Here is a 15,041-nt window from a genome sequence, read left to right on the forward strand (position 1 = left end):
ATCCTGTGAAAATTTAGGCTCAATCGGACATCGGAGTCGGGAGAAAATAACGGGAAAACACACTCCTGTTTTCGCGCGTTTCGCCGTGTCATGACATGTGTTTGTAACAAAACTGTAAATTCTCGTTAACGAGAATTTACATTGTTTTACCGTTTTCTCAACAATTAAAGCATTTCATGGTGTAATATTTCAACAGAAGTCTTTCACCATTACCTCTGTAAACCCTGTAAATTATTTGTAAATCTGTGTGTCGGACTCTGTTATAATTTGCATATTATAACATAATTTTAATAGTCCGACGAAGAATTCTTACTTTAGTTAATAGTCCGACGAAGATTATTTTATTTAGTTTAAGTTGTCCAACGAGGATTCTTAAGTTTATTATAGCGTTATTGTTTCAACTTTCACATCCTGTGTAGGTGTTAGTTTTTCTTAGTTTTTTAATTCTGAAAAACATTTGTTTATAGTACCACATCCTTGAGAGGAGTGGCCAGAGTCACTGTCCAGGAAGTCCTTGACCATAAGACATAGCAGTTGGTTGCCCCCCAGGGACATGACGTAAGGCTATGTTGCAATGACTGTTGCAAGGTCAGTAGTTTCCTTGAATTGTGCCCGGACTTGATTGTCTTAAGCTGCCAACACGTTTTCTTAAGAACTTAGGCCACTGATTCTTTTCTCATTGGTCAAGCCCAACCAGGATGTTATTGTTTTAATATTTTTGGCCAATCATAGTTTAACTTTCCTGTCCCGAGTGCGTGACCGGCCTGGTATATCCTGGCTCGTTTTCCTCTGAATCCTCAGAGCGAAAATCGGCCTAGTGCAAGGAGGACTTCTTGAAAGTGTTTAGATAGTTACACTTTGCGTAGATTTTGTTTGGAACATTTGTTACTTCCCTAAGTACGTTCCTAAATCCCCTTCTTGCATCTTTACCACGTGCTCTGGTACAGGTAAGCTTTGATTATTTCTTTCTATTGTATAAGATTTATCACTTGTGCATTTGACTTTGAAAGATTTGTTCGACAAGGTAGTTGGAGTAAGACTCAAGATGGATGGTACAGTTCAATATGAGTTTACACAATTATGTTGATTGTTCGAACAATGCTGCTAAGACGTATAGATTCATCGAGTGTTTTATTGTGTAATCCTTTTTGTTGTTTATCATGTGTACGGAAAAGCTTTAGGAGTTCCGTCTATTTAATCGTATATTCCTCTTATTTTCTATTGCCGATATGATTTAGTTGTCTATTGCATTTATTGCTAGTTAGAAGTTAGATTTTACACTCAGTGCTATTCTTTTGCCGTTCGATACGTTTTACTGTTTGATAGAACCTATTTGGTTTATCGAAACACCTGTTACTTTATATACCGTGATTTCACTTATAGCGCCTTCCATATTTGATTATTATGTGATTGGACTATTTCTGATTAGTATTTATGATATACTTTGTTATTGGTATGTTCCTACATTTTTGCTAAGCAATACCATGGCAATACGTAACTTTAGTTGTGCTGGACAAGCATTGTCCTTAGATAACCCTTTTTTCACACTTTAAGATGTTCAAGCACATTCCTTTCCATTTAAGTAGGCTAGACGACTGTTTGCTGTTATGCACGTAAACAGTTGTGACCTTTGATCTGGATTGACCACTATCGTGTTGTACATATGCACGCACAGACTATTTCTTATCCCTCCCTTATGTTTAAGTTTCATGAAGGTTATCAGTATGCACTGGAAGAGTGTTACTGTGTTTTATATTTTTATTGTATGTTCTTTATATTTGTGTAAGTCATAGTTGAGTTAGTTTATGATGAGTTAAGACTTTTAACAGAGCGAAAATCGGCCTAGTGCAAGGAGGACTTCTTGAAAGTGTTTAGATAGTTACACTTTGCGTAGATTTTGTTTGGAACATTTGTTACTTCCCTAAGTACGTTCCTAAATCCCCTTCTTGCACCTTTACCACGTGCTCTGTTGATACAGACTAGCCCACAGGCCTCGCTTGGGAAGTTGACCCGGTTCAACTTTTCGCCAGTCCCGCTCTCAACCCCCCTTCGTCGTCTTCCTGGAAATCGTCAGAGTCACTTCTTGGACTTCGGAGCCAATCTGATGTCGACCTTTCAAGACAGAGTCTCTGCCAAGTCCAGCTGAAGCGCGGAACCAGCTAAGACCTATTATATATCATTGTGTATTTTCGTTGCCATTAACTGCTACAGTATTTATTATTGTTGGTTCCTTTTACAAAATGGCTTTAACCCGTATGGCCAACCTTTAGAATTGTCAGTGTACTGTACAATGCAATGTACATGTCACTGTATATACACACCCTACCGAAGTTGCCTGTGCATTACCCTCAATATGTGCACGTGAGAACGAACTCACGAATACAATCAACAAAGACCATTCACCTTTGGTAATTGTCAAAGACCAGCCGGGCACAATTTTTTAGAGCTGCTAAGCATCCAAATTTGCTTAGCATGAAATCTCTTCATTGATAAAAACAGCTAGGATTACCTTACATTTGTTGCATATTATGGAAATATTGACTACTATGAGGGGCACAGTTGAAATTATAGGCCCAGGGTTCGCTTCGGGCATAGTCATGATTTTGACATCACCGAGGGTCTATAATTTCAACTGTTCCCCGAATATTAAGCAGCCAATATTACTTTTATATACCAAATAATATAGATTCTTCTAATCTGATCGGGTATAAGATTTCATGAACTGGGCCTTGATTTTGAAATGTATAAAGTGAAAAATTCGTGGAAAATTACTTCTTTCTCGAAAACTACTTCACTTCAGAGGTAGCCGTTTCTCACAACGCTATTAGCAGCTCTATGAAATTGGGCCCTGAACTAACATCTTTAAAGGATAATTTAGGCTTTTAATAAAGTTGTGACTTGCCTTGCTTGCATGGTATGCAAACATTTATTTAAATAATTTTATAGAACATTTCTGGCTAAAAAACAAACAAACTGATATTGCCTATAGTCAAAATGCCTGTCGATCAGCTGTTAATAGTTGAACATTTTATAATGCTTTGCTATTTGTTATAATATCAAAACGAATTATGTAAATTTACTTTGGGTTTATTTGTAAGTGTATTGATAAAGACACTGGACACAATTGGTATTACAATATTGGTGTTCTACTTTTAAAACATCTTTCCAACCATTTCCATCCAAACTTTATTAATATTATTAAGACTCTGGTAGGGTCGAACCATCACGCCATTAACTATTTGTTGAATGTTATTAGTAGTATTATTTTGTTAACCTAATCGCGTTTTAAACTTTTGCTTATTAATAAATCCAAGATGGCCGCTTTTCCCTGCCATGTGAGTAATTTTGTCTTCCTTCTTTAGGGTGGATTTTCGTATTTCTTTGCCTTTACCAGTTGTTTGCTTAAGCATTGTCTATATTTTGTTACGCGCTTGTGTACATTTTATGGAAGGTACACACTATAAAACAATACATTTTTATAAATATTATTTTACCAAGGGTCCCATTTCCGTACGCCGTAAGTTGAGACCGATCGACCTTTAACGGGAGCCCTACACGCTCTTGCAAATTTGCTTTGTCCGACCGGCACTCTCTGCAACTCCCCCCGTTTAACTTTCTCTATCGTCGGTATAAGATTGCAGAAGATGGTAGGTTCATGTGACTCGTGCATCGGTTTAGGAAGTCCAATGCTACCCTTGTACTGCCACGCTAAATATTGGGCATACAGCTCGGGTTTGGAGTCCAACAGTTTGAGGTAATCCGCTAGTTCTTTCATGTTCGTGTAATCACCAACGTATATGAATGAATTTGGAGGTGTGAGATCCTCGTAGACTTTTCTGTTGGGACCGTAGACGATTGGAACCACTCCTTGCATCAGCGGTTTCTGCCAGAGTTTCTCCGTGATGTAATCACCGCATTCCGCATTCTCCAGAGACAGGTAGAACTTATACTGTCGCAGTAAGTCCACCGTGCATTTCGTGGACCAGCTCGGTGTGCATTTCAACGATCCGCACGCTCCATAAGTATCTACGGGAACCAATTTCTTCAATTCGCTCACAAAGGCACTCCTTGGCCAGTAGGTGTTAACACAATTACTGGCCATCCACGCAACCAATTTCCTCTTTCCTTTAACCCATTCTTGGGGTGATTTCGTCTGGTTTGTCATTGGGACCCCTGGCCGGTAGAATCCGTACGGAGTGACGATCTCCGAGCCCCGGTGGTATGTCCACGTGGCGTGGACAGGTAGACGGTTGATCTTTAAACCTTCGCCGTTGTTTGAACGCGGGGACTCCCACGAGTGATATATCCACGTCTGGTTGGGATGTGCCGACTCTGGAAGAGGTTTCGGAATAAGGAGTTTCATGAAATGGAAGACAACTGCATCCATTCCTTCAAACTTGTTCTTTTCATCAGCGAGAGTGAGCTCAATAGTGCACTGATTGTCGCAGGGTATGGTGGTTCGTACAACTGCTCCACCTGTAGATCGTTTAACAACATTTTTAAGCACTGGTTTGTGTACAGAAAGTTTTCCATTTTTGTCGTACACTTGGACCCTGTAATGGCAGCGGCCCTCCGTGGACGAGTTTGGAGACGTCTTCTTGACAGTGGCTTGATCAATGGTCAACAACTTGGTCGAGGTAACCCTTTGCTGCGGAATTTGTTTATCTACATCGTTCGCAATTAATTGTTCACTCTCGTTGTTTGAGCGCTGGTGGCGCTCTATTGCAAGATGGTTGATGTCGTTTGTCATGGCCCGAATGTTCGTCATGTTTACAATGTTCTTATGTTTGTGAACGCTTGAAGTCATCAATAAGAAACATCCTTGAACAATCAGACCGACGATTACAGCGCACACGAAGATTTCTTTCTAAAGAGAAAAATTAAGAACAAAGACTGGAGTCAATTGGAGTCTACACTTTCTCGTCTATTGACATTTTCGCAAATACTGGGGCGCGCGCGTAAAGCTTGGAATTAGGTGCATTGTGGTCTAGCTGGTGTCCAAATTTGATCCATATTTATCCTACAATGCACCTCATTCAATAGTCTGCGCTTGCGCATTGGTATTTACGAAAAAGGTCTATTCTCCTTTATAACATAACTTCTGCAAAACATAGTAAATGGTCTGACGCGACCCCAGTCACAGCGTGCAACAATTGTTTTGTTATACCTTTGTATAATTGGTATTCCTCTTCTCGAAGTTCTGTTGTCATCTTCAAACATTATTACGACGGACTATTCATTGTTTAATAAGCAGACGAACGAGAAACATGTCCCTCGAACCCGCGCTTGTGTAGTACACAGCGCTGGAAATCGACCAACGCCGGGAACGATCAAGGTGATGTACACCGGTGTACATCACTTTTCATGTTACCCGGCCCGTCGAGCCATGTAACGTGCGTTTGTGATGCGCGTCACATGATTGGTTTTCGACCAATCAAACTTCACAGTTTGTTACCAAAGTATGAGGCCGTGTCCGAATTGGCGACTTTGGCTACAGCTACGTCTAGATCAGCGCGTCTGTCAGTGTTGAAGAATAGGCAGACGCGCGCGCCCTAGCCGTAGCTGTAGCCGAAGTCGCCAATTCGGACACGACCTAAGTTTATGAGTCAATCTATAATTTCCCCGCTACTGTAAAAAGCTGGCTTAATTTTTTTTTTTTTTGCATTTTGCACTGTTTGCGAGTTGACGAGGTGCACCATAAGCTTTTATGTCCATGCACGGTGGTAGAGAGAGTCCATTTTCTCCCAAGGTTGTACTTTATTTTTTAAATATTTTTTTGGTAAAATACTTGTAAAAAGAGGCTTAAATTTGAAGCCCTGCCTTAATTCATCTTGTCTTTAATATAATGGATATTAACTCATCTAGGCCTACCTAGTTTTCAATCAACTTTCTACTTTGCTTTGTGGTTCGTGCATGCAATACATTGTCTATATGTGCGATTTTGTAGGGAGCAACTTGCGGAGGCGTGTTGACTGGCATTCCTGACAACCGAGCACTAAATTTGCCGGACTGGTCATAAACGTTTCGTGCTTGAAATACAGTAAGATATTGCTTATTGATTCTTGAAATAAAACCATTGGCTATGGACTTTTAAAAAACAAATAAAAAAAAAATAAAAATCACACATCAAAATTCTAAATTTCTTATGGAAATGTATACCCTTTCGAGTAAAGTGTTTTATCAAGAAAATAATACTTTACTTACCGCTCCCGCCATTTTGAGCTCCATGCCACTGGCTGACCCTTGGAGGCTTGGTCCCTAAAAATTCCGATTCTGAAATGAATATAATATTGTGTTTTCATATTAAAAACATGGACACCTTTGTGTAATTGTCAAAGACCAGTATTCTCAATTGGTGTATTGCAGCATAATTATGCATAAACTAACCAAATCTGTGAAAACTGAAACCCAATTGGTCATCGAAATTGCAAGAGAATAACAATAAAGAACACACAAATATTTCACAAAAATGTGCGTGCTTTGCAGATAGTAGATACAATGTATCATTAGGCATCACGCCTGAAGTCTTCTAAAATTAGAGAGAAAAATTACCTCTTTCTCAAGAACTACGCTATTCAGAGAGAACCGTTTCTCAAATTGTTTTTTACCAACAGCTCTCCATTGTTTAAATTTTCACAACATTTCTAAGTACATGTTTAAGTTTGTACTCATTTTTTCGACATGTCCATGTATACCATGGCGGTAGAAATTATTCTACCTCCATGGTATTAGACTTGTGGACAAGTCGTTGAATCGGCCCCACGCGGTGAGGTAGTCTCGCCACAACTCGACTATCTCACCGCGTGGGACCGATTTAACGACTTGTCCACAAGTCTACCATGGTATAACCTTAAACATGTGATAGATTTGTGTGTGTGATTGAATTCTACCTCCATGATGATCCTATAAACCATGTGAGCAGGTGTCAAAATGATAAACATATGTTTATCATTTTTAATAGTGGGTACAACATAATTGGGATAACTTTACGTTTGGCGCCACCAGTTTTTCACTAATTTGTTACAAAGAGGGATATCTCATTGAGGTAAATTAGGTACTATTATTTCATATCGAAAGAAAAAGTGGCGTACGGAAACTTTTCCGGTAGAATTTCCTCCATGGTCCGACTGAATAGCGCCATGTTCTGTTGTGCGACAGCTACTGATGACCAAATATCTAACACGTACGGTTGGGCATGGATTTCACTAGATAGTTTCCTTCGTATAAGATAATTACTTAAATGGTGCCTAATTTAAAATGCAACCAATAATGCAACAAAATAATTGTATAACGAATGTACTGTTCCACTCTCTGATATTATAGAAATACACATACTTAATTTACCTGGTGTAAAGTTGAAGTGTTGAAGTGAAAAGACAGTTTCGAATTCTCTCAAGAAAGATCCAAGGTTGCACGTTGAAATTTCAGTGTAGTATACCATATGCACAATTATGTCTCCAGCCCGTCCATATATGTCTCCAGCCCATCCATACACGGTATTGCCATGTCATACACGACCAAGAAATCCGCGTAAACACCGGTGAATGAGCTCTCAACGAATACGCCCAACAAAGACTTATATAATCGCTTAATTCTGTTGATTCTAAACAAAGGCTGAGGAGCATGTATGAACAAGGAAATCACTCAATTGAGCCAAGTCACCCACCGTCTAGATCATTCTGGGCTCGGACTTCTTGGTTTAGCCACAATCAAGCAAAGTGACTGGATGGTGAGACCATGGAGGTAGCAGGTAAAAATATTTCTACCTCCATGGTTAGAAATATTTCTACCTCCATGGTTAGACAACTTGACGATGCTGGTTATGATTGGAATGAAATAGTCCAAGGGCCAGAGACCAAAATCTAAACACATTTTTTGGAAAGGTCTATGTCTAGGGATGATAAATTGATGTGGTAGCAATCCCAGGGTGGTAGCTTAGTGGTAGTAAATAGTGGTAGTAACTTGGGACCGGTCCTATCTCTTAGCATTGCCTAGGAATAGTCCTAAGTTAGGACTACCTTTGTGAAATCCACCCCTGGTCAATCCATCGTTCTGCCAGCAACATCCCGACACTTCCGCTCCCGTCATCAGTGCCCATCCAGAAGAACTTGTACTGCTCATCCCTCTTACCAAGCCACCTTGCACTACCTCCCTTCCACCTTGACTCCTGTACACAACACATATCCACTATCCTGTTCACCGTTGCATCAACCACCTCCCCGGATGTTGCCACCCTCAAACTCTGACCTCCCCTCCTGCTCTGACCTCCCTGCATGACATCAGGCGAATAACCATCATCCATTTTTACTGCGACTTGACCCCTCGAACCCCTCGATAATCATGGAAAACGCGTACTTTTTGTTTTTACTATTTCATTGTGACCCATTGATCTCGAATTTCTAAAGGTTTGCCAGTTTACACCAAGTGAGAAGGTTAGTCGTTGTCGTCGAAGTTGCGAGAATAATGGAAAAAATACCCTTGTCACACAAAGTTGTGTGCTTTCAGATGCTTGATTTCGGACCTCAAATTTTAATTCTGAGCTCTCGAAATCAACTTCACTTATTTTAATATTTTAGTGGATAACAATTTCTTTCTCGAAACTACGTTACTTCAGAGGGAGCCGTTTCTCACACTGTTTTATACTATCAACATCTCTTTATTGCTTGTAATACAAATAAGTTTTTATGTTAACAAATATTTTGAGTAATTACCAATAGTGTCCAGTGCCTTTAAATGTCAGATACTCGTGCATCTAGAGGCTATAGTAGCAGGTGGAATGGGGCCCGCTCAAGGGCACCTTACGAAAATTGAAGAAGACGACGTTGCCCGAGTTATTTTGTTCACTAAAATTAAGAAAACAAGACATCTAATTATCGAAAAACATGTGCTCGTGTCCATCGCCAAGTTTTACTATAATTACGGCAAATGAGGAGTCAGGGAAAAGGGATTCTAAGGCCGGGTGACTGTGAGGACCCCCTGGGAAAATAATTTCTTTGAGGACTTTGGATCACATTCTACTCCCATTAGGTATAATATGGTATAATATCATAACTGGTTCATACGTTTTTTACATGATAACTGAGACGAAAATTATTTTGTGATTTTTTTTACTCATTTCTCAAAAACTATACAGCACCTTAGTAAGTACTTTGAAGGGAAGCTTTCATACTATCATTATCTTTAAACCATGTAAGTTTAAGGCAAATCGAATCCATTAAAAAAAATGTTTTTCTTTACAGGGTGGTTTGACGACTACCGTTACTGCTTCCCCGGAATCGTATACTCAAGACAGCAAATGTAAATTACCTCTTTAATCATTCTGCAAAGGGTTCAGTGGTTGTATGATTTCTAGTCCAAATGGTTGTTGTTGTTGTTGTTTGAATGATCTTCCCATCAAGGGAACTCGGCAAACTCCCACAAAAGGGATATAAACACCAAGCTGGCAACAGCCAATTTCCTCACACAAACATTGGTTTAACGTCTATGATTATGAATGACACAAATCAAGAAATTGTGATTCAGTAACTAGACGACAATATTTATTCTAGTCATTGTGAAATCAGTGATCAGCTGGGGGATTCAAACCCAAAACCTTGTGATTGCAAGTCATACAGTCTAATCACTTGACCACTTGCTGCCAGTTTGTATGTCCAATGAGCCGTTTGTCTATCTGTCTGTTTGGTTTGTTTTGTTTAATAGACCGTTGGCTGTCAGTGTTGGTTTATCTCTCAAACGGGCTGTTTGACGCATTCAAACTGTTGGGGTGTCTGGTTGATTGATTGTTTGTTTGTATAGATGATCTTCCCATCAAGGAAATCTGGCAAACTCCCACAAGGGTATCAACGCCAAGCCGGTGTCAGATGCAATTGTGTCCGCCATGCAATACGGTCCGCTCCGGACACTTGTGCATATGCAATCGTGTCCGGGGCTATGGCAAAAACCGTGCGGTGGACATGTAAGCCTACATGACTGTACATGTATTTTGTGTGCGTAAGCGGGCGTGCACGCACTGAACCTACTGCAGTATGATGATTTAATACTGCAAGGACAGTTTTGCGCGAGGGGGGCACAACTCTATATGCAATTGTGTCCGGGCGGACACAATTGCATTATGCAGCAGCATCCGGGTGGACACGCTTACATATGCAAATGTGTCCGGCGGACTTTATTACATATGCAATAATGTCTTCGGGTAGTATTGCATAGATGACATAACATTGCATGCCACACCGGCATTAAGCACTTTCTCTCATACAAACATTGGTTTACGTTTATGATAATGAAAAGCACAAATCAAGAAATTGTGATTCAGTAACCTAGACGACAATATACTTGCTATCTAGTCATTGCAAAGTCGGCGTTTAGCTTGGGGGATTCGAACCCACAACCTTGTGATTGTAAGCCCTGCAGTCTAACCACTGGACGACGGTGTTCCAGTTTATATACAGTATGATAAAATACTTCAGAACAAGAAGTCATTATGCCAAAATAAACAAATACCGGTTGATCGTCCCCTCCCTCATCCTCTTTTTTAGGCCACAATTTTTTTTATTTTTTTTATTTTTATTTTTTACTTTTTCTTCTTCAAAACGACAAACTGTTCTGTGCAATTGTCATCATATTGAGAACTTGTAAGTTTGGTGACTTTAAACTGAAGAATTGTGCCCAGTTTGAATTAGAATGCTTGGCGGCCACCATTGAAAGAAATACAAAATATAAAATAAAAAGGCCCTCATCCTTCTCTTTTGGGGAAAAACCCGGACGATCAACTGGTTGCTTTTTTCTTTACTTGGCCTAAGATGTAACTTGGTAGGTGGGGTTTCTTTTTGTCTTACTCAGCCCATGAATGGAAGTTTGTCTTCAAAGGTGTTGCTGGGACGGGATTTAAGCTGCATGATCTCTGGACTAAGACAGCCTGGGATAGCGGCTTAGGTGTATATGGACACTATCGAAGCGAACTAAAGTTCAAAGATTGGAAAACTGGAAAATTGAAAGTCAAACAGGTCAGTAAAGTTGTGTTTGTAGACAAAGACTAAGTAAGGTACTGACAGAAGAGTATTGTACGAAGAGTTGGTAAGAAAATAACTCGCCTCAGCAGATAACAGATTGATATAAAACTATGCGTCGGTCTAATGAATATGATAAACTGAAATAGACGTCTTGGTTACCACGCAGCTCGGTATAGTACCCTCTTTGCTAATGAGGTGGGTGCTGTTTTATGGGATCGGAGAGTACATCGCCGCTGTGGTGCGCCTTTCTAGTTTTAAACTAAGACATAATATCACGTGACGCGCTCTAAACCAATCACAACTCAGAGTATTTATCAGGGGTGTTATATTAGCAAACATCCATTGAGATCTGCCTGAAGTGTCATATTTAATGAGAAGAAAAAAAATTTATTTCCCGTCGGAAGAGTATCACTCAGTGAGTTTTTTTTTTTAATAACCGATGTAATGCAAAAAATGGCAATCGTTTTTTCCCCACTAGTTTCTCGTGACCCAGATAGCGGATTGATCTTAATCTAAGGTTGTGCAATATACTTGCAGATAGTTCATAATTCAAAGTTTCCTGTGTTTGTGTGTTTTTCCACCGCCATAATGAACATAGGTTGATCAGATCATTCTACAATCAAACCTATAGAGTGTTTTACAGCAATCAGTTCGAAAGATATTTCTACGCAACATCTCTTATCGCATATACTCAGTACAGGCGCATTTAGGCGTGGAATGAGGTGCATGTTGATCTATTAGCTAGCTAGCTAGTTATAAAGGTATATTTTTAGGGAGGGGTGGCACACATCTTTCTAGGTGGGGGGGGGGGGCACTTCGAAACAAGGGCGGACGTGTGACCAAAATCCTATGGTGCCAAATCTGTCGAAGATGAGCATGAGAGCCACGTGCCCCCCCCCCCCCCCCACTACCCCCAATTTGATCCCTAGCTAGACCAGCATCCAAACCCATTCAAAACAGTTCGCAGTGGGTATTTGCGCAAAGGGTCTTAATGTAGATCATTATTTGTTTCAACCTCTCCTTTAGGTCAAGCTGTCTTTGTGTATTGAAAAGACTGGTCAAAAAGTTGAATTGATCTTCAACGGAGTAGACTCTGACATTTCAAGCTGGTTCGCCCAGGAGCGCCTTGTATCCTCTCCATGGAGTGACCTGACATCAACGGCAAATACACACTACTTCTCCATCTCTGCAGTTACACTGTACGTGTATACTTCACGATGGGTTTTTATAGACCGTATTGAATATGACGTCACCGTTCAAACATCTGACCAACAAGATGGCGCCTGTGCGTGGGTGTGTGCGTGCATGTGCCGTATAAATCCATAGATATAGAATTAAAATATTCTGTATCTATGTAGAAATCAAACCGGGAATGTTGCGGGCTGCGTGCTGCGATGATGTGCGCGTTTGGACCATGGTTTGGACCATTGATCTCCATTATACTGTGTCAGTATAATGGAGATCAATGGTTTGGACGCACATTATACGGTTTGCCCTACAAGATGGCGACTTTTCAAAACAAAAAGGGCAACCTCGTTCCCAGGGGTGATCGATCTCACCGCGCCATTTTTTCCCAGCATGCTTGTTCGATCACAACCCCTGGAATCGATACGGCGCGCTGCCCATGGTAGCGAGGCTGCAAAAAAAGGGTTTAGTCAATACGGTCTATAGCTTGGCTTCCGTATCATTTCATTTGTTCTACCTATAACAACGTTTACCCCTCAATTGCTATACTAACAGATACATCAACACCCATTTTCCCCTTTTTACTGAAACTTGATTATGCCAGAGCCAAACCTCTTCCATCTTTAGCACCTTATAAACCCTTATAATGTTCTGTATAATTGGGTCTTGGAATAATTAATAACTTCAATAACCTATAGACAAATCCTGTCGCGCAAGTGCTGGGCGCAGCCATGGGTGCCGCGCGCGGCGCACCACTGCTGTGGTGTCTACGTGCCTATAAAATTAATGTTGTGCACAAAAAAGACATGGAAAAATCGTTTTCATTTTCACTTTTTATGGAAATTGAATGTATTCCTCGACAATCTATGCGATTTCTCTACATGATATAACGATGTACTACATTCTTGATTTTTTTTTTAAAATTAAGCACAAAGTAAAATGCTGGGATTCTGACTAACTGTAACGCATTTTAGCGACTTTTATGCAGTTAACGTGTCTTTTCGATCCTCCTAAACTCACCTAAGACAATCACCGTTTTTAAGATGATTCGGTTTCTATTTAGTTGCAAATATTTGTGGTCAGTGATCTTCATTAGTATTATTATTATGATGTCCTGGCAAGGGAATTGTGTAAGTCGTTGAGGCAAAACATTAAACTTCCATAAAGGGTGAAAAGAAACATGATTTCCTCATGTCTTTGTGCACAAAACTAGGCACATGTACACCTCAGCAATGGCGCGCGGTGCTCAACACTGCGCGCCTGAATTGGTGTATAAATGAGTTTGATAGACACGTGCGCTTTATAAAACTTCGATATACTATCCTTTTTTTCACAGAACTCGAGAAAGTACCGAGTACACAGTGGCTACACACATACATCGGTCGCGGTGTGTAGGTGTACGACCACAATGAATATTCTTTATCTCCGATTGATAACGCTTTGCAGTACCCGCAGCTAAAGCATACGATTCGAACTGCCTCTATGCCTGTGATTTTGATCACAGGACTCGGGAAAGCACCGAGTGTACACAGTGCTTACACACATCGGTGTATGGTTAGAAACCAAAATTAGTATTCCTTATCCCCGATGCAAATTTAACACCCATTATAACATGGCGGCATCCGCTTCTAAAACTTATATAGTTCAAATTGCCCCAAGCTCGGTGGTCTAGTTGGTGAGACACTGCTCTAGAATTACAAAGGTCGTGGGTTCGAATCCCAACCGAGTGATATGCCTGTGATTTGTTTTCACATGAATTGGGGAAAGTATTGAATATACAGTGCTAACACACATCGGTGTTAGAGTAGGTCCAAAGTTAATACTGATTACTCTCTTGTTATCCATGCTTTACAGTGGGATGTATTGGCGGCAGTTCTACATCAGCAGAGTTAACGTGGACTGTGACGTAGGCAGTGGCTGGATGGTGGTGATAGAGTCCGAATTTGATTCTGTTTGTCCATGGGAGAAATATTTCGACAGTTACCCTGTTATACTCTGTATGTATAACACAAGCAGTGAACCCACGTCATGGGGTGATGCAAGAACAGGTAGGCCACCTAAAGATTTTATTTCCCGTGTTTGGATGCAGCAATTAAAATTTGGTTTGCATAAGCGAAAGCATTTGGAAAGGTTACATGTTGGTTAATGATGGCTAAAAATATTTTGTTTTAAATTTAAGGAACATTACATTTAATTGGTAAGAGCAAAAACTCGTCTAAGATTACAGACTTACACAAACAATACATGGTCTAATGATTATGATAGTACAAGACATCCGTCGAGATATGTTCTGTCTGAAATGTCATATTTGATGAGAAATAAATAAAACTACTTTTCTTTGAGTTTATTGCTCAGTGAGCGTTTTATTAATTGTTAAAATCAATGTCACGCAAAAAGGTGTTATTTTCTCGTGACCTAGGTGGCCGATTAATCTCAAACTTCAACAGATTTATCAGTTAATGCAATGGTGGATTACTTTAAAGTACTACAACGGCTGTTTTGTTAGCAAAAAACAATTCTGTAAAGTTCCTTTAAGAAAGTCTTTTACGGCTGTCGGCGTTAGGAACTGTTGCTTAAAATACTTTTGTAGGAACAGAGTTTGTTCTGATTGGCTGGTTGGCCAATCTTTTGAACAGCTCGCACCCTTTTGAAATAATTTCCTTGTGGGGACCATTGTTGCATATAGAAGAACGCTGTGTAGTAGGAGCGCTGTGGGGTTCGAAGTGGTCCCCAGAATCTGAAATCGCGAAAGAATTGGGGAGGTCTCTCCATAAGGCACAATGGCGCAGCAATCCAGCCGTAGCCATAACCGATATGGATAGGGCGTACGGGCCAGAAACTGTGTGA

The 15,041-nt window shown here is 40.2% G+C and overlaps 2 protein-coding genes across 2 annotated transcripts; one reads left to right on the forward strand and one right to left on the reverse strand.

The window, feature by feature from the left end:
* Window positions 1–574: 574 nt before the first annotated feature.
* On the forward strand, window positions 575–15,041 carry LOC139934784 (uncharacterized). Its single transcript, XM_071929189.1, has 7 exons — window positions 575–592; window positions 867–947; window positions 9,240–9,297; window positions 10,840–11,003; window positions 12,036–12,208; window positions 14,049–14,242; window positions 14,881–15,041. Exons 1-7 carry the CDS (start codon window positions 575–577, stop codon window positions 15,039–15,041), a joined length of 849 nt encoding a protein of 282 aa, XP_071785290.1.
* Window positions 3,477–6,228, reverse strand: LOC139934674 (alpha-(1,3)-fucosyltransferase 7-like). The gene is made up of 2 exons (XM_071929026.1): window positions 6,205–6,228; window positions 3,477–4,867 (listed from the first exon to the last, which is right to left on the reverse strand). The coding sequence occupies exons 1-2, from the start codon at window positions 6,226–6,228 to the stop codon at window positions 3,491–3,493; spliced, it is 1,401 nt and encodes a 466-aa protein (XP_071785127.1). The 3' UTR covers window positions 3,477–3,490.

This window comes from Asterias amurensis, chromosome 3 (genome assembly GCF_032118995.1).
Source record: "Asterias amurensis chromosome 3, ASM3211899v1".
Lineage (NCBI taxonomy): Eukaryota > Metazoa > Echinodermata > Asteroidea > Forcipulatida > Asteriidae > Asterias > Asterias amurensis.